The following is a 21,538-nucleotide window of genomic DNA, read 5'->3' as shown; positions in this document are numbered from 1 at the left end:
CCTTAAACAATAGCAAAATCAAATCATCTAGAATAGTTTTGGGATCTAATAATCTCATTTAGCAGAAAGGAAGAAGTGCATAAAGCACTTTTAATCAATCATAGAAAGAACTGACTTACGCAGAGGTGTAATATGACTTTGAATTTTGATTCTCTGTGAAGATTCTTGCTCTTTTTTGTATTTACACAATCTAGTCCTCCAAGGTACAACCTTTTGGCCATGAAAGTGCCAACTGCACTATAGAGTAGTCAAAGGGACTTATTGGCTGACCCAAAGATGTCTCCAACTTAGTCCCCAAAATCTACAATATGATTTACCACATGGCATGGCTGTGCCTACATATAATCATTTGGAATTTATTTTTGGCCTTTATTCACCTCAAGAAATTTATTATGAATAGGCAATGAGGAGACTAAGCTATCACTCTTTGCAGATGATATGATGGTCTACTTAAAAATCCTAGAGAATCACTAAGAAGCTTGTAGAAATAATCAACAACTTTAGCAAAGTTGCAGGATACAAAATAAATGCACATAAATCATCAGCATTTCTATACATTTCCAACACATTAGAGCAGCAAGAGGTAGAAAGAGAAACACCATTTAAAATCACCCTAGACAATATAAAATACTTGGGAATCTATCTACCAAAACAAACACAGCAATTATATGAAAACAACTACAAAACACTTTCCAAATAAATAAAACTGGATCTCAACAATTGGAAAGCCATTGATTGCTCATGGGTAGGATGAGCTAACATAATAAAAATAACTATCCTACCCAAATTAATTTACCTATTTAGCACCATACCTATCAAACTACCAAAAAACTTCTTTACTGAATTAGGAAAAACTATAACAAAGTTCATTTGGAATAACAAAAGATCAAGAATATCAAGGGAAATAATGAAAAAAATTGTGAAGGAAGGAGGCCTAGCAGTACCACATATTAAACTATACTATAAAGCAGCAGTCATCAAAACAATATGGTACTGGCTAAGAGACAGAAGGGATGATCAATGGAATAGACTTGGGGTAAGTGACATCAGCAAGACAGTGTATGATAAACCCAAAGAGCCCAACTTTTGGGACAAAAATCCACTATTTGACAGAGACTGCTGGGAAATTTGGAAAACAATATGGGAGAGATTAGGTTTAGATCAACATCTCACACCCTACACCAAGATAAATTCAGAATGGGTGAATGACTTGAATATAAAGAGGGAAACTATAAATAAGTTAAGTGAACACAAAATAGTATACCTGTCAGATCTGTGGGAAAGGAAAGATTTTAAAACCAAGCAAGAGTTAGAGAAAATTACAAAATGTAAATTAAATGGTTTTGATTATATTAAGCTAAAAAGCTTTTGTACAAACAAAAACAATGTAGTCAAAATCAGAAGGGAAACAACAAATTGGGAAAAAAATCTTTATAACAAAAAACTCTGACAGGGGTCTAATTACTCAAATATACAAGGAGTTAAATCAATTGTACAAAAAAATCAAGCCATTCCCCAATTGATAAATGGGCAAGAGACATGAATAGGCAATTTTCAGGTGAAGAAATCAAAAGTATCAATAAGCACATGAAAAAGTGTTCTAAATCTCTAATAATTAGAGAAATGCAAATAAAAACAACTCTGAGGTACCACCTCACACCTAGCAGATTAGCTAAAATGAAAGAAGGAGAGAGTAATGAATGCTGGAGGGAATGTGGCAAAATTGAAACATTAATGCATTACTGGTGAAGTTGTGAACTGATCCAACCATTCTGGATGGCAATTTGGAACTATGCTCAAAGGGTTATAAAAAAAATGGCTGTCCTTTGATCCAGCCATACCATTTTTGGGTTTGTACCCCAAAGAAATCATAGATAAACAGACTTGTATGAAAATATTTATAGCTGTGCTTTTTGTGTTGGCAAAAAACTGGAAAAGGAGGGTATGTCCTTCAATTGAGGAATGGCTGAACAAATTGTGGTATATGCTGGTGATGGAATACTATTGTGCTCAAAGGAATAATAAACTGGAGGAGTTCCAGGTGAACTGGAAAGACCTCCAGAAATTGATGCAGAGCGAAAGGAGCAGAGCCAGAAGAACTCTGTACACAGAGACTGATATACTGTGGTAAAATCGAATGTAATGGACTTCTGTACCAGCAGCAATGCAATGACACAGAACAATTCTGAGGGATTTATGGTAAAGAACGCTACCCACATTCAGAGGAAGGCCTGCAGGAGAGGAAACATATAAGAAAAATAACTGTTTGAACACATGGGTTGGGGTGGACATGATTGGGGATGTAGACTCGAAACTACCACACCAACGCAACTATCAACAATTTGGAAATAGGTCTTAATCAATGACACATGATAAAACCAGTGGAAATGTGCATTGGCCATGGGTGGGGGGAAGTGCGAGGGGTGAAGGGGAAAATAGGAATATGAATCATGTAACCATGTTAAAAACAAATATTAATAAATGTTTAAAAAAAGAAATTTACTATGAAATAATCAAGATAAGTTAGGAAACCTCATAAAGATGGTATTTTTGGTGAAATCACTTTCTTTTTTTCTAGGTCTGGAGGTTTGGATTTGTTCTTTTCTTTGACGTGGTTCTCGACTGGATAATGGAACTGTCTACTTCATTTAAATACAAACAAGAATAAATAATCTTCATCTTGTCCCCAGCCTTTCTGTTGAGAGAAAGGAGAGATACTTTATCATCTCTTCTCTAGTATGATTATTGTTTGTGCATTTATTCAGCTTCCTTCCAGGTGGCAACTGGGTGGTACAATGGATAGAGAGTTGGCCCTGGCATTGGAGAATTCTTGTTGGTCAGTCATTCATGACTTATGGACCATAGAATACCAATCATCATCTATGTCTTAAAAATTTTTCAAGTTCATATTTGTTATTTCTATTTTTCTATTTTCAGGGCCCTTTCCAATTAGTCCTGTTATTTCCTTAGGTGATGAAAGTATTTAAGCTTCAACTTTAGTATTTGATCTTAATTATGAATAGTCCAGGTTAATTTCTTTAATTACCTACTGACCAAAGGATTCTCAGAAAGACTTCATTTCCAAACCAGACTAAGACACATAATAGTCATGTGACCCTTCAGAAGTCACTTAATCAGTATCTGTTCAGTGTATCAGTAAAATGGGAGTAATAATAGTATATATTTTGCAGGCTTGTTGTGAGGATCAAGTGAGATAATAATTGTAAAGTGCTTCACAAGGTTTTTTGCACATAGTGGACACTTTCTAAATGCTTATCTCCTTTTCCTTTCCCCCTGTTTTCTGTAAGACTCTTTTTTCTTCTTCATATTATTGGCTTCTACAAATCAAAGAAAAGATGCTTGGCATCTCCTGAATGTATCAGCTACTAAATTACAACAGTTTCTCCAACATTATAGTCAAATAAAGTCTGTCCATATTCCAACTGCTTGTCATAGTTGAAGAGAGGTTGGTGATCTGGATACACACTGAACAGCTCTCATATATTCTTCCACAGAATTTCAGTGCTCTCAATGGTCAGGACCTGGATCTGCATTTTGACATGATGGAGGGAGCAGAAAAGAAGAGAGCTGTGTTTCTTTATATTTAGTAAAAATATATTATATTATTATTAACTTGGAAAGTAATTTTGAAGACAAATATGTCTTAAAATCAGAAAGATTTATTAAAAGTCAAAAGTTAGACATGCTTGTTGATCTTAGTAGCATGGGTACTATGTGGTAAATAGGCTGGGAGCAGAGATTTTTTTTTATTTCATTTCATTTTTTTAAGATTTAAGATTTCATTTTTAAAATATTTTATTTTTTCCAATTACAAGTAAAAACAATTTTTCACATTAAAAAAATTACATCACTAAGTCTCTCCTCTTCTCTCCCTCAATTGCTCTAATCCCTCCCCCTTCCTCAAATGCTAAGCAGTCTGATATATACTTTACATGTGTAAAAATGTAAAGCATTTTTCCATGTTGGTCATATTGTAGGAGAGATTTTGAAATAATAAAATAATCATAAGAAGAAAGAAAGTGAAATGAAGTATGTTTTGGTATACAATCAGACTCTGCCAGCTCTTTCTCTGGAGGCAGACATCATTTTTCATCATGAGTCTCTGAGATTGTCTTGGATCACTGCATTTTGGGGAATAACTAGGTCATTCATAGCTAGCTATTCATCAGAAATATTGCTATTACTGTGTACAATGTCTTTCTGGTTTTGATCACCTCACTTTATATTGATTCATGTAAGTATTTCCAGGTTATTATGAAATCAGCCTGAAAGCAGGACTTTTTAAAGGTTAAATCACAAGCAGGAAGAGGATGATGGGCTTGCAATCAGCTTGTAAAGAGGGAGGAATGCCCAATCAAGAGAAGAGGCTATTAGCTGGTGAACAGGAAGAAAAGGGAAGCATGTCCTTGTTCATTCCTCCATTACAGTCTCTAAAGAATGTGGTAACTCAAGAAAGATAGCTTGATATGATCAGGATCATGTACATTTCCATATTCTTCCCCTTTGGGGCAAGGTTGTCATCAAGCCCTGCCCCCATCCAATGATCAAAGATGGAGAAGAGCCTGAATGACTATCTAGTCAATAGTGGAAGTTGAGCATTGGTCTAACAGAGATATGCAGCAGCACTGGACAAAGCAACTAAGAGAAAAAAGAGAAGGGTGAATAGAAGCACAAAAGTAACTAGAAAAATTCAGGGAAGCCTATGGGCTTGAGAAGGTCAAGATTCCAGGTCCCCAATGTATCCAAAACTGCTACTGTGGACTATGGATCTTTAACATATTGTTCAACAAGGCTGCATTCATTAACATAAAAACACCACCATTCTCTGATATAGGCTCATATACCTCCCAGAGCTTCAGCGAGAGCACCCAGAACCTGGCCCTTTTGGACCATCATAGAAACTAAAAAATTAGCTCCTCCTGAAGGACCAAGAGAGAAGACATGGCCAGATTGAAGCATGTGGCTATATCAGCCCAAAAAAGTGTGCAGAGAAGAATCAAGGGAGATTTGCCAAGCCCTGGAACAGAAACATGAAACAAATATCCATCATCCAGAGTTCAAGAGTTGTAGGGGGAAGACAGCACTCAACCAATAGATGGTCAAAATGAAGATGGGGCCAAATGCCTGTTTGGTACCGGACATCTTTGGAAGGAGTCGTGCCCTTCTATCCTCAGCTTTCTGATCCTACTTCTGATGCCACATGGTTAACTGAGAAGACAAATTTGTCTAAAAAAATTAAAGGAATGTATTGAGAGAGAAAGGTTGGACATGCATATTGGATCTATGTTCTTCCCCTGCAGGGAAACCACCTGCTGAGGAAGCTGTCAGCAAGCTGAAATGTCTAACATTTCAAATAGCAAGCAGGAAGGTGATAGCAGGCTCTCAATCAGTTTGTGAAAGAAGGTAGAATTTCCAAGCAGGAGAAGAGATTAGGGATTCCATCTCTGCTGGTAAACAGGAACAAGAGGGCAGCATGGCCTTGTTCATTCTTCTCTTTCAAGCCCTGAACAGAATGGGAACTCAAGAAAAATAGCTTGATTAGCTCCTTCAGGATCCTATACATTTCTACATTGTTCTCATTAAGCTCATACATTAGATCTCACCAGATCATTTGGGCAAAGCCTATATCTGACCTAAAACAAGAATGCATTATTTTTGTTGTTGTTGAATCATTTCAGTCATGTCCTACTCCTTCTGACTCCATTTTGAGGTTTTCTTGGCCCAGATAGTAGAGCGATTTGTCATTTCCTTCTCATTCTAGTTCATTTTATAGATGAGGAACTGAAGTAAACAACGTTCAGTGACTTGTCCAGAGTGACACAGTTAGTAAATGTTTGAGATCAGATTTTAAGTTTATGAAAATAAGCCTTTCTGATTCCAAGTCCAATACTCTGTCTATTGTACTACCTACTTACCCATGCATTATCTTACTATCCCCTTTTTCTTCCCTTCCCCCTAGTGAGAATAAGTTGTACTAACTTAATAGTATTTTAGAAAAGAGATTGGATGAGTGAGGCAAAGAAGAATACAAGACATTTTTACTGGATACCAACAAACAATTAGTAAAGACATATAAGAGAAGTTTCTGCAAAGACATTCAGATGTAGGTCTCTGGGCCTCTCTAGGCTTCCAACCATTGATACTGTGTCAAGCCAGTAACCCTAACAAGCTACACTCTCTTTTATCTCCAGTTTATATAAGATTTTCCCAAAGCCTATCAATCAATGACCTTATTCTATAGTTCTTTGGGACTTCAAACCCTCAATTCCTTTTGCACATGAAAGCAGAATGCTCAAGCCCAAATTGGTTAAATAATCTTTCTAAGGTCTCAGAGCTGCTGAGGGCTAGGCGTGCTTTAAATCATTAACACCTCATAGCTTCCTCCTCACCTTAGTGCCTAAGGCCTGGGCACAAAGACTAAACCAACAATTTCCCTCCATCTCTTGATCATGATCTATTATACTTCCTTGGAATATAGTATTTCCTTTTAGAGTCTAATTTCAATCTTGGGTATGCTCCACCAAAGTCTCCATGATTCCTCCAGGCTCAAATTTACCTCCTTCATTTAAGAACTCTGGTTCATTATATTAATCGATCTTCTTTTTGAACTTGTAAATATTCAATCTGAAGCCATTGTCTCCTCTTTTAAATGTGTCTCCATTAAACTAAATGATGACTCTTCTTTATTCAATGGTTATCAGATGGAGTGAGGGCAATTTGTTGTTAAATTAATTAGTTTTGCTAGATTTTTTCATGATTTCTTTTGGAGTTTCCTGGCAAAATTACTGGAGTGGTTTCCCATTTCCTTCCCCTGCCTGATCATCTTATAGAAGAGACAACTGAGGCAAAAACAGTTAAGTGACTTACCCAAGGCTGCACAGTTAGTAAGCTGTATCTGCTGGCTATTGTGGTATGTAAGGACTAGCTCCTCTCCTGTGAGGGCTTGACTAGTCCTTTTCAGGGCTGCTCATCCACCTTTGTTCAACTTTCCCTCAACTCTCATCTATGTGTCCTTGAAGGTGAAGCATGCCTAGCAGGCACGCCTCACTAAAACTGTCTTGGGAGATGGGCTAAACTAGTTTGATCTAAATATCTTTGAGTCCTTGATAATCCTCCAGTCTGTCAGTGACTTAGGAGTATGTCTACTCCACGCATGTGAAGACTACCCCAGTGGAAGAGATGAATGAGAACAATCACAAAGGCAGCTGAAGCACATGCAATGGAGTGCTTAAAGCTTAATGCTAAGGTCATCCACTGCATCCTGAGCCATCACCAATCATCCTGGTTTTGTTTTACCATTGGACTTCAAAGGCTCTGAAAGAGAAAGTGAGGCTGAAGACTTTGAGCAACTCCACCTCACTTAAATCCAATTCACAAACAAGTCAAGACATCATACTGTGATGTCACTGGTCCTCACAAAAAGGAAGGATAAACAACAATAGCAGTACTTCAACCATTAAAGCTTCTCTTTTAGTGGCTTTCACTTAGTAGATACAGGATATTTGTGGGTTTGGTTTTTTGGCCTTTCCTTTTAATTTAATTTTTTTTCATTAGATTTTTTTTTGCTTTTGTTAAACCCTTAACTTCTGTGTATTGGCTCCTTGGTGGAAGAGTGGTAAGGGTGGGCAATGGGAGTCAAGGGACTTACCAGGGTCACACAGCTGGGAAGTGTCTGAGGCCGGATTTGAACCTAGGACCTCCCGTCTCTAGGCCTGACTCTCAATCCACTGAGCTACCCAGCTGCCCCTTCATTAGATTTTTAAGTTTTCTTTTATCTATATCTATGTGATATAGATAATTATGTAATATCTAAATATATATTATATATATTAAATATATACAAAAGTATATATATTTAATATATATAAATATATAAATTATATATATACACAAGTATATATATTTAATATATATAAATATATGAAATATATATATATATGTATATGTATATATATATATATATATACTCTACATTTGTCACATAAAGAAAGTTGTAGATATATGCCAATAGTTTAAAAAAATTGGGTACATATGTGTGAAGTAAATTATTTAGGGGACATTGATCGCAAGGACAGAGTCTAGCCTTACCATCCCTTGGCATCAGCATAAATCGGTATTGGTGTACAACATCTCCAGGGAGGAAGGAGCTAATGGAGTTTAAAAGGCAAGTTCAAGAAGGACTTTTACTTCCATTTACTTCTACTCTTGAGAAGACTGACTCCCTGGCACTTGGCAAGTGGCAGTGAAGCATGGAAGGGACCTTGCTGGGCTGAAATCTGGGACCCTTCTAACTTAAGTTATAAAGGCCAAGACCTATTTCTAGCTCTATCAAACTCTCTCTCTTTTGTGAGTTAAGTTTGGCATATTGAAAGTTAAATTTTGCAAAAGTAGCAAGTGGCCATGTCTGGGGGCAGGGTGCCAGTTGAGGTTTGGAATCTTGGAGATTCCTGATCCCATGCCAAGGCATGAGACCCAATCATTGGTTGAGATTTCACTATAAACAGGAGAGAGACCAAGCCTCTTGGTCTCAATCTTGAGCCAGGGATTTGAGGGTGGTGTTTAAATCCTTTCTCTCCTGGACTAATAGATTAGGCTATGATTGACCTGTATCCATAGGAGTTTTAGTATCAACTCTTGATCTTAATATCAAGGAATAGCATCTACAAATTAATAATATCATCAAATCAAATACAGATCTATTCATCCAAGTTGCAGCTTGTTTCAACTATAGACAGGCAGAGCCATCTCCAACAGGCCTTGTCAGACCCGGCCCCAACATGCTGAAAGCAGTTATCTTTGCTACTTGGGGATAGATTTAGACATTAGTTTAGGATTTGTACCTCCTATACCCTTTCTCCTTCCCAGGAATTTCCCTATTCATTAAATATACTCAAAGTAAAACCTTTCATTATAAACCAATATCATTTACTTGCTTTTGTGGATTAGCTTTACAACAACAGCAAAAGAGACAGCCATAAGACAGTTTCAGGAAATTCAAAGGGACAGAGAAGCATACAGCTTCAACTCCTGAAGCTGTATCTGAATTCAGACAAAACATTTCACAGTCAGATAACAATATCTCCATCATCAATATCTACCATTATAATTAATTTAGTATCAAAAGACTAGCACTCAACTGTCAAGATATCAGCTTCCCTATTATTCCTGCTGTGGTTGGTTGAGGGTATTCTAAGTGAAACCTGTTTACATCTCCAGGCTTCCAGGTGGCATTGAGGAGAGGCTGGTAGCCCTTTGACATCTAGGGTTATTAGTTTCATCTTCCTTGAACCCATTCATCATTTCATAAGTTTCCTATATTTACCAATCTTTTCAGTTTGGTATAACTCTGGTGCTGAGCCTCCAAAACATCTTTTATTTGTTACATATATAGATCATCTTGATATAGATAGATAGATAGATAAATAATGTTATTTTTTGGACGTGAAGAGTTTATGATGACACTAGGATAACCCAGTTTAAAAGGTCCAATATACTATTGGTGATATGGGAGCTGATTGGGAATATGCTTGACAGATACATAGTGTAAAAAATAATGTCAATGAACTTATTAGGGATATAAACTAATTAGACACTCTGCTTGCTGTTCTTACAAAGTATCTTCCGTTTATATAAGTGAAGTGAACCTCATAAGTGAATTTATCTTCAGAGCCAGGCAGAAGGATGCTAAGGAGACTCTTGTTACACAAAAATAAACAATTTATTGAGAATATAAGGATATAAAAGGATTTCTAATTTTAAGGGATTCTAACTTTACCGAAAAAAAATTCCCTGGTTCTATAAGGAACTGCTTCTCCTGTTTCCACAGGTTACACTGATTCTTCCTGATCTGACTAACCCAAATTTTCACTATTCCACAATAAACTAACACTATTATTCTTATAAGAAGCATATAATTCTTAACTTTCTCTCCAAGTTACTAAATAACAAAGGTCAGCTGGCTGAGCCTCAGCAAGAACCAAGTTAGGACATTGAACCTTAGCAGACTCAGAGTCCAAAACAAAGACCACTTTCTTTGGTATTCTCAGAGATAAAACAATCTATGAAACAGCAATAGACAGTCACTAGTGCTTCCCAAGTTGGAAAATGAAATCACTTAGCTCCTTCAGCTTTTCTGTCCTTTTTTTCTATCTTCAGATAGTGAGGAGAGAGAAAAGGAGATGTCATCTACTCCTAGTACTCAGAGAGCCACTGCCACTCCCTGAGAGTAACTGCCAACTCCCTCAGAGAAACTGGCACAGAAAAAAAAAACATTAAGCACCCCCCCCATGCACTGTCAACATTTGAAACTGACACTCTTTCTCAGATCTGTTTCAAACTCCAATTCTTTCTCAAGCCAGCTTCTCCACTTCTTATCTCTAAACTAATGTAACAAGATTATAATATCATCCTTATAATAGACAGCAGCATAATCAATAGAGAGGAGAATTAAAGCCATGGGAGCAGATGAGCTTACTGAGAGGGAGTATGTAGAGGGAAAAAATAAGAGTCCAGGATAGAGCCTTGGGGTATACCTAGAGTTGAAAGATGGCATGGATGATGGTCTGGCAAAGGACACTGAGGAGTCATCGGAGTCATCCACCAGTTGTTTAGCCTGGTTACAACTCCAAATGCAGAAAATATTCAAGAGGAGGTGATTAGCTGTGTTCAATACTACAGGGAGATTTAGAAGAATTAGTATGAAGGAAAGACCATCATATTTGACAAGTGAGAAATTTTTGATTACTTTGGTGAGAACAGTTTCTAATGAGTGAAGTCAAAAGCCAGAAAGCAGAGGGTTGAGGATTGACTGAAAAGAGAAACAGGGTAGAAAATGGTTGTGTCCAACTCTCCCTAGGAGTTTTTCTGAGAAATTAAGAAGTGATATAAAATGGAATATCATCCCCAAAAGCCTCTGCCCATTATGCTGGAAACCTTCCTTTATGTTGCTTGGGTACCAGAGAAGCACATAGATGAATCTTTCTTTTTCATTTTTGTTACATGTCTGACCCACCTCCCTTTGCATTGGTTTATCTACTACAATAATATTTCCTCTGACTCTTTTAGGAAACCTGTCTTCTTCACTAGTCATCTGCCACCTATTCATATACTCACTCTACCTATCACCATTGCCCTGGGGGAACCCATAATTTTAACTTTTCAGAAAACATCAAGTGGATGCAGCCTTCAAAACTTAAAAAATCAGAATGCTTTAGACTGATGGAAAAAATGTAAAATTATTCAAATACTCTTTAGAAACATATTTTTTCCCAACAGATATTTAAAATAGTCAAGTTGGAAGGAATTCTAGAGCTCATCTTTCCTCCCATTTTACTTTTAGTTCAGAAGCCTATTGTATTCTTAGAGCATGCTTTGCTATTATATGCTACATGCAGGATTTTCAGTCTTCCAACAACAGATTGGCCTTCCTTCTGTCCAAGACAGGCTGCTACAGGTGGATTGAGGAAGCATACATTCTTGTCACTGAATGCCAAATAATTCTGAGATTTCAAGTTCATGAACAAATTAATCTGTATTTCTCTTTTAGATTCCTAAATGGAAAGAGATTTTTTCTTTCTGTAAGTAAAGAACCAAAGCTATGGAAATCAAGGCCTTGGAAGGATTAATGAGGAATAAATACTTAGAAAACCTTACTCTGTAAAACTACCTTTTTATTAACTGGAAAAGGAGGGTATGCCCTTCAATTGGGGAATGGCCGTACAAATTATGGTATATGCTTGTGATGGAATACTATTGTGCTAAAAGGAGTAACAAACTGGAGAAGTTCCACTGGAAAGACCTCTAGGAACTAATGCAGAGTGAAAGGAGCAGAGCCAGAAGAACACTATACACAGAGACTGATATACTATGGTAAAATCGAATGTAACAGACCTCTGTACCAGCAGCAATGCAATGACACAGGACAATTCTGAGGGATTTATGGTAAAGAACGCTACCCACATTCAGAGGAAGGACTGCAGGAGAGGAAACATTTTTAAAAAACAGCTGCTTGAACGCATGGGTTGGGGTGGACATGATTGAGGATGTAGACTTGAAACTACCACACCAATGCAATTACCAACAATTTGGAAATAGGTCTTGATCAAGGACACATGACAAAACCAGTGGAAATGTGTGTTGGCCATGGGTGGGGGGAGTGCGGGGAGTGAAGGGGAAAGTGTGAGCATCAATCATGTAACCATGTTAAAAATGAATATTAATAAATGTTTAAAATTTTAAAAAAACTACCTTTTTATTGATCAAGTAAATATGCTTGAAAATCAAGAGAGGATAGAGGAGGGGGTTGGCATTACATTTTCATTTCATTTGAAAACAAACTTTAAAGTGTGTCTTATATTAAAGTCATCCATTTGGCTGTGTTTATCTTTGGGACCTGATGAGTAGGATAAAGGAGAAAACAAGAAGGAAAAAGAGAGATAAGACAACAGGAAAAGGCAGAGGGGATATTTAGGAGTGACTTTTACTTGATCAGAAATAGTAGAAGAAAATTAAAACTACAGAATGAACAAGAGAACATGTTCCTTTCATTGCTCTCCTCCCACAATCATTGTTTATACCAGATTCCCATTTTTGAAGAATTCCAACTATTTATATTCTTTTAAGGTAGTTACAAGTTTAGTGTATGAGAAAATTTTACCTGTTGTTACAATAGATAAATAAGCTATTTGTGTACTCCAACAGAGAGATTTTAGCCTTAGACTACATGGACTTTTAAAGCTCTGGTATCTTTATGTTGTCCATAGAATGAAGAATAAACTCCTCTGTTTAGCATTCAAAGACATGCATAACATGACTCCAATCTGCTTTCTCAGGCTTACTGCACGTCATTTTCTTCCATACAATAATTTTTCTCTAGGTTATTTATTCTTAATGTTCTTTTTTTTACAAAGTTTGAGTTCTAAATTCTCTCCTTTTCTCCCTCAAATACCCTACCCACTGGAAAAGCAAGAAATGTGATTTCAACTATCCATGTGAAATTATGTGAAGTCTGTTTCCATATTAGCTATTTTGCAAGAAGAAAAAAAGGAAGACAAAGAAAGATGTGGATTCCTCTTATCCTTTTGGGGGGGGGGGCTTTGCTTCAGTATCTACTGATCCTATATGTTGGGTACAGAGATCAAGATCACTTTCACTCCAACTGGCTAATAATGGAAATGGTTCTACTTTTGCACTTTTCCCAGTATTTCCCTCCCATCCTTCAATGTAACACTTGATTATAATCTTCAGATTGCAATTCTCTTGCGAATCATTTTATTAAATATTGAATATTTGAGAAACAGTAAACAAGAGTGACTATGCAACTGGCCTGAGAGGCAGGAAGGCGAGAAGCTATATGACTTTACATGTAACTTAACCCTTGGCCACCTAGGCAACCCTTCAAGACTGTACCTGGTGCATCAGTGTTGAACTGCCTTATTAGAGAAGGCTTCTTCCACAGAATTTGTTCCACAAGTAAAATTAACATTCAGAATTGTCAGGTCATGGTTATACTGGAGCATGAGATAGCTCCACGCCTGAACAATAGGAATGATAGACAATCTCTTTAATAAAAATATATTCAGGGGGGTAGTTAGTTGACTCAGTCGATTGAGAGCCAGGCTCAAAGATGGGGGGTCCTGGTTTCAAATATGTCCTCAGATACTTCTTAGCTGTGTGACCATAGGCAAATAATTTAATTCCCATTGCCTAGTCCTTATCGCTTTTCTGCCTTGGAACCAATACACAGTATTGATTCTAAGACAGAAGGTAAGGATTTTAAAAAAATAAAGCAAAAGAAAAAATATTCAACAATCACCACATAAAATTAGTTCACTGAAAGAGAAAAGCCAATGAAAGCAGCCCACAAAGAAATATCCCGGTATCTCAAGAGTTCCCAGTAAGTTTCTAGAACTGATTTTATTTAATCTTGTGGCTCAGTAAGGCATCAAGTCAATACACTAATGGGCCAAAGTTAACCCAAACTATCTCATAATCATTCTACAGTCTGAGATTGCAATAACCCTAGTTAGTGATGGGAAAGAATGGAGTTATTTCAACTCTATCCATTTGACCAGTTTCCTGATCCATGAAAGTATTAAAAAAAAGTATGCTTGAAAATCTAAACAGAGTGTATTTTTCATTGAAACATCTTAGACTGATGGATGCATGAGTCAGTGAAACAGCAAACATTTATTAAATGCTTACTATGGTTCCGGTAACTACTTTGTTGCCAAGACAATTTGGTCTCCTGTTTGGTTAATGAGGTGGTTTGGTAAGAAGCTGCCAAGAGAAGTACCTAATGAGCCCTTGAGGTCTGGTCAATAGCTGGCATGTTCAGAATAACATTCTTTCATTGGTGATGTTTAATGATTGGCTAGAAGATATGTAAAATAAAATAAATATTAGATATCTCCCTTGCTGCTTTATATACATGTAGTCAGGGACCAGATGAGTCAAATGAAGTAAAGAGTCTGTTCTACAGTTCTTCAGTTCATGCCAAAGACAATCCTCAAGAAATAAGATTTCCTCATATTCTTTCTATTGGCTGCTAACTCACTTCTGTTTTCTATTATTCTGTAAGTAGTCCTTGTATGCTGGTGTTCTTTATAGGTCACCTTCCTACTTTGGGGGTATGAAAACAATTACAAATAGACTTACTTTATGAAAAAATAGGTTAACCGATTTCTTTGAGTAAATTCATTTTTTTGTTCAAGAACTCATTCGAAAGTTCTATTTTGTTTTTCTTTTCTGTAGAGATTGTGTGTGTGTATGTATGTATGTATGTGTGTGTGTGCTGAAGAACTCAAGTTGTGAATCACACGAAGTCCTACTAGGTGATTAAATAGATTGCAATAATTGAGGAAGATTTACCCAGTAGAGAAGGCCCAAGCAAATATCATCACAGGATATAGAAGACTGGAAAGTAACCTTTGCCTATTATTTTAATATGCAAGTCTATGCAGTGAGGAAGGAAAATGTGGAAATTTATTTATAGTTGCTTAAAAATTTTTTTTGTGGTAAGTTTAGATTATCCTATTAAAATTCTGGCTATTTTAGTGTGTTTTTTTTTCCTATTTTTGAGGAAGACAAAAAAAGGCAACCTTGTAACCTCTTGCTTTCTCTTCATCCCCCAAATCCCCAAAATCTTTCTCCTACAGAGCTCTATTTTAGAGCTATTACATATATCTATATCTATATCTATATCTATATCTATATCTATATCTATATCTATATCTATATCTATATCTATATCTATATTACTGCTCTGGTGTCCACGAAGGGGCTAATTATGTGGACGTATCAAGTTGGAGGGGTTTCCCCCAGATCAGGCCCTCATAATCTACCTGGGAATATACTTCTGAGCTTCCTTGTATCCCTTTGTTCCTTGGCTAGGAAGGGCAGGACACTGCTGGAAAGGTCCCTGCTGCTTTGTTCCCCAAGAAATTGTAGGACATGTCACCTTTGAAGACTGGCAGAGCCAGTGAAAAACGAATGGTATCCTTCACACAAAATGAGTCTCTCACAGGAAGGGTAACTTTGGACTCTTCTGCTAAGAATTGGCTGACTCCCCTGAGACTGCCCATCCTCACCATGCAGGAATCCTTTTTCTTCCCTCCCTGAGCTATTTCCTTGCCATTTCTTTAGCAGATTGGAGAAGGAGATTTCCTAGCAAACTTCTTAATCAACAACTCATTGGCCATAAAATGAACAACCTCATGCTATTTTACAAGCTTTGCAACAACTTTTTGAGTGAGTTGTATCGACATAGCCTGGAGAATTTAAAGAGGATGAGGAGAAGTGAAGATCAGTTTTTAAATTGAAGGATGACCCCTGGAATTATGAATCACCCACAAAGACTTTGTGTTAGCCATCTCATGTTCTCTCCCAAGATAAAGTTTCTAAGGAGGGGACATTTGTCTCTAACTTTGGCAATCAGCTCTTCCCTGACTTCCCATTCCCCTTAGAAACTCTCGGTCCCCATATGTTGTCTTTCTAGTCTTGCTATGGAAACCTAATTGCAGGAAATGAATTTGTGTATGAATCAATCTCTTATACCTTAGAGTGAATCCATCTTTTTGGTACTGTAGTTAGAATGACTTTTGTTATCTTAGTAAGATAGTGGGAATGAGCTTGTCAGTGTAACATCTCAAAGGTTCTTTTCCAGAAAAATTTACATTTAAAATCTGCTTCTTACTTGTTGAAGGAACCAATATGTCTCTTGAAGAATTGGATGAAGTAGTTGGGAGAGGAATAGAGGTTCTAGAAACCAAGGTTTGGCCAATGTCTGCTTCCACTCTCTTTATTTACTAACCTGGCTGAGTTCTTATTTGTGAACCTAGCCTGAGGAAATTGTAATATATTCTTTTAGCATTTTTCTAACCTAATTACAGGCAGACTTTTCTGTCTTCAATCAGTGCAGAGTTTCCCAATCTCCTTGGAATGTTATTAAGATTGCATTATTTTGGGAATTATTTACTTCGCTTCTACTGGTTACTTCTAGGAACTGAAACAAATGTGTTATTGTGGTGGTTCTTTTCAACTGAGGACCTTGCCTCACATCTCCTTGAGGTCATTGACTAAGATTCCCCATCTTCTCTTCTCCTGTTCATTTCACTGCACCCACTCTTTCCCGCTTCACCTAGTCTCACACAGAGAGGTGGCCCTTTTTCACTAGGTTAACCTATTCTCTCCCCTTCTTGGAAAGTTCGTAATCTTTCATTCAGTCAAGAACCAGATTACCTAATGTTATTTCCTTTAGATTAATTGGTCTTATTTGATTAATTATTTCTACTGTATAAAAAGTCTGTTTCCCCCAATATTTGGCGTCCAGCCCTTATCTGAGGAAGAAACTTGGTCTCAATATTTTAGTCAAATGACATGCATTATTTAATGGGTCAATATGCTCAGAAACATCATGCCTTGGTTTCCTCAGTCATTTCATCTTTTTCTGACTAAGACAGATGGTTCAAATCAGAAATTTCTAAGAAGCTATAAATATATATCTTGATTCTTCTGTGAACCCTCTCAATGACTTTTGTCTTTCATTGATCCCTTAAATAGACTGAAGTCCTACTGACCTTCATATACAAAGAAAGAAACAACACTTGACTAAGAGCCTTCTAGAAAAAATCCTTAGAGCTCTAACAGAGAGGTATTTTTTAAAGAAAACTGCTTCTGAAGGTTGGACATCTACTCTTGATGCCTTTTTCTTCTGAGCTAAGATAAGATTTAGCTTTCCACCCCCTTTCTTCCCATTCAGGATTGAAAAGTGCGCCTGGAAAGACTGCTCCTGGATTTAGGTTTGCCTTTGGAGAGATAATGCCTGGATTTGGGATGCTTTATATTGAAGTTTGTCCTTAGAGAAGCAGATTTGGAGTGTTTAAATGATTTTTTTTCCAAAGTTGTGACAAAAATGTGGGTTCCTACATTAGTAAGATAACTTCAGGTTCTCTCTTGTATAGATTTTTGATAACATGGGATGAGGGGATGCTCCCAATATTTATGGGGATGATTAAATAACATGCTATTGAATTTTGTGATATCGGGCATAAATCTGAAATGAATTCAGCTGATAATTTGTTTCAGATAATTTATCTCTTTTCATTATTACAAATTTTAAAAGGTAAAGATAGCATGTATATGATTATTTCTTTTGGTTAATCTGATTATCATTGTTGCTAATTAAAGAAAAAAATTAAGCCTAGCCATTGAAAACATTTTTTAGTTTTTTTTTAAGTTTTATAAGTGATGGTTTCTGTCCACCATAACACCTGAAAGATAATTTTTCTATCTTTCCTTTCTATGTATTTGTTTAATTGTTTTGCCTGCATTTTTGTGTCTTTTTAAAAATGTTGGAAAAATCTTTTGTGAATTTTTTGCTGATTTTGTTACCTTAAAAGATTTTTTTAACATTTATTAATATTTATTTTTGAAAAGTTAACATAATTCATGCTCTTACTTTCCCCCTTCACCCCCTGACTTCCCCCTCCCCCCGATGGCTGATGTGTATTTCCACTGGTTTTAACATGTGTCATTGATAGAGACCTATTTCTAAATTGTTGATAGTTGCATTGGTGTGGTAGTTTCGAGTCTACATCCCCAATCATGTCTGCCTCAACCCATGTGTTCAAGCAGCTATTTTTCTTCTGTTTCTACTACTGTAGTTCTTCCTCTGAATGTGGGTAGCATTCTTTACCATAAATCCCTCAGAATTGTCCCAGGTTTTTGCATTGCTGCTAGTACAGAAGTCCATTACATTCTATTTTACCACAGTGTATTGGTCTCTGTGTACCATGTTCTTCTGGCTCTGCTCCTTTCACTCTGCATCAATTCCTGGAGGTCTTTCCAGTTCATATGGAATTCCTCCAGTTTATTATTCCTTTGAGCACAATAGTATTCCATCACCAGCATATACCACAATTTGTTCAGCCATTCCCCAATTGAAGGGCATACCCTCATTTTCCAGTATTTTGCCACCACAAAAAGCACGGCTATAAATATTTTCATACAAGTCTGTTTATCTATGATCTCTTTGGGGTACAAACCCAACAATGGTATGGCTGGATCAAAGGGCAGGCATTCTTTTATAGCCCTTTGAGCATAGTTGCAAATTGCCATCCAGAATGGTTGGATCAATTTACAACTCCACCAGCAGTGCATTAATGTCCCAGTTTTACCACATCCCCTCCGGCATTCATTACTCTACCCTTCTTTCATTTTAGCCAATCTGCTAGGTGTGATACCTCAGAGTTGTTTTCATTTGCATTTCTCTAATTATAAGATATTTAGAACACTTTCTCATGTGCTTATTGATACTTTTGATTTCTTTATCTGAAAATTGCCTATTCATGTCTCTTGCCCATTTATCAATTGGGGAATAGCTTGATTTTTTTTTATACGATTGGTTTAACTCCTTGTATATTTGAGTAATTAGCCCCCTGTCAGAGTTTTGGTTATAAATACTTAGGAATCTACCAAACAAACACAGCAATTATATGAAAACAACTACAAAACACTTTCCAAACAAATAAAACTGGATCTAAACAATTGGAAAGCCATTGATTGCTCATGGGTAGGTCGAGCTAATATAATAAAAATGACAATTCTACCCAAATTAATTTACCTATTTAGCGCCATACCTATCAAACTACCAAGAAACGTTTTTACTGAATTAGGAAAAACTATAAAAAAGTTCGTCTGGAATAACAAAAGATCAAGAATATCAAGGGAAATAATGAAAAAAATGTAAGGAAGGGGGCCTAGCAGTACCAGATATTAAACTGTACTCTAAAGCAGTGGTCATCAAAATGGTATGGTACTGGCTAAGAGACAGAAGGTAGGATCAATGGAATAGACTTGGGGTAAATGACATCAGCAAGACAGTGTATGATAAACCCAAAGAGCCCAACTTTTGCTACAAAAATCCACTATTTGACAGAAACTGCTGGGAAATTTGGAAAACAATATGGGAGAGAATAGGTTTAGATCAACATTTCACACCCTACATAAATAAATAAATTCAGAATGGGTGAATGACTTGAATATAAAGAGGGAAACTATAAATAAGTTAAGTGAACATAGAGTAGTTTAGTTGTCAGATCTGTGGGAAAGGAGAGATTTTAAAACCAAGCAAGAGTTAGAGAAAATTAAAAAATGTAAAATAAATGATTTTGATTATATAAAACTAAAAAGGTTTTGTACAAAGAAAAACAATGTAGCCAAAATCAGAAGGGAAACAACAAATTGGGAAAAAATCTTTATAACCAAAACTCTGACAGGGGGCTAATTACTCAAATATACAAGGAGTTAAACCAATCGTATAAAAAAAAATCAAGCTATTCCCCAATTGATAAATGGGCAAGAGACATGAATAGGCAATTTTCAGATAAAGAAATCAAAAGTATCAATAAGCACATGAGAAAGTGTTCTAAATATCTTATAATTAGAGAAATGCAAATGAAAACAACTCTGATCTTATTGGAAAGGCTTCTAATTCATCCCCATTGCATATGATGCTTGTTGATGGCTTTAGGTATATACTGTTTATTATTTTTAGGAAAGGACCTTTTATTCTTATACTTTCCAGGGTTTTCAATAGGAATGGGTGCTATATTTTGTCAAAGGCTTTTTCAGCATCTATTGAGATAATCATGTGATTTTTGTTTGTTAGATTGTTGATATGGTCAATTATGTAGATGGTTTTCCTAATGTTGAACCAACCTTGCATTCCTGGTATAAATCCCACCTGATCATGGTGGATGATCTTCTTAATTACTTGCTGGAGTCTCTTTGCTAGTATTCTATTTAAGATTTTTGCATCTATGTTCATTAGAGAGATTGGTCTGTAGTTTTCTTTCTCTGTTTTTGATCTCCCTGGCTTTGGAATCAGTACCATATTTGTGTCATAAAAGGAATTTGGTAGGACTCCTTCTTTGTTTATATTATCAAATAATTTGTATAGTATTGGGATTAGTTGCTCTTTGAATGTTTGATAGAATTCACTTGTGAATCCATCAGGCCCTGGTGATTTTTTCTTAGGGAGTTCTTTGATGGCTTGTTCAATTTCTTTTTCTGATATGGGGTTATTTAGGTATTCTATTTCTTCTGCTGTTAATCTAGGCAGTTTATATTTTTGTAAATATTCATCCATATCTCCTAAATTGTTATATTTATTGCCATATAATTGGGCAAAATAGTTTTTAATGATTGCCTTAATTTCCTCTTCATTAGAGGTGAGGTTTCCCTTTTCATCTTTGATACTGTCAATTTGGTTTTCTTTTTTCCTTTTTTATTTTTATTAGATTGACTAGTACTTTGTCTATTTTATCTGTTTTTTCAAAGTACCAGCTTCTAGTCTTATTTATTAATTCAATAGTTCTTTTACTTTTGATTTTATTAATTTCTCCCTTGATTTTTAGTATTTCTAATTTAGTTTCCATCTGGGGGTTTTTAATTTGCTCGCTTTCTAATTTTTTGAGTTGCATGCCCAATTCATTGATCTCTGCCCTCCTTAATTTGTTAATATATGCACTCAGGGATATAAATTTCCCCCTGAGTACTGCCTTGGCCGCATCCCACAGATTTTGGTAGGATGTCTCATCATTGTAATTTTCTTCAATGAAATTGTTGATTGTTTCTATGATTCCTTCTTTGACAAATTGGTTTTGAAGAATCATATTATTTAATTTCCAATTAGGTTTTGATTTTCCTGTCCAAGTGCCCTCACTAATTATTATTTTTATTGCATTATGATCTGAGAAGGTTACATTTATTATTTCTGCTCTTTTGCATTTGTTTGCAATGATTCTATGCCCTATAACATGGTCAATCTTTGTGAATGTGCCATGTGCAGCTGAGAAGAAGGTGTATTCCTTTTTGTCCCTATTTATTTTCCTCCACATATCAATTAAATCTAATTTTTCTAGGACTTCATTCACCTCTCTTACCTCTTTCTTATTTATTTTTTGGTTTGATTTATCAAGATCTGACAGAGGAATATTTAGATCTCCCACTAGTATGG

At 36.2% G+C, this 21,538-nt stretch overlaps 1 protein-coding gene across 1 annotated transcript in view; it reads left to right on the top strand.

The window, feature by feature from the left end:
• Positions 1-4,334: 4,334 nt before the first annotated feature.
• LOC123234440 (lipase member J-like) overlaps positions 4,335-21,538 on the top strand; it is a 44,871-nt gene continuing 27,667 nt past the window's right edge. The window contains 1 exon segment of the mRNA XM_044660340.1: positions 4,335-4,463. Coding sequence (XP_044516275.1) covers positions 4,335-4,463 — 129 coding nt within the window.

This window comes from Gracilinanus agilis, chromosome 2, assembly GCF_016433145.1.
Source record: "Gracilinanus agilis isolate LMUSP501 chromosome 2, AgileGrace, whole genome shotgun sequence".
NCBI lineage: Eukaryota > Metazoa > Chordata > Mammalia > Didelphimorphia > Didelphidae > Gracilinanus > Gracilinanus agilis.
This window is presented reverse-complemented; position numbering and strand designations above follow the sequence as displayed.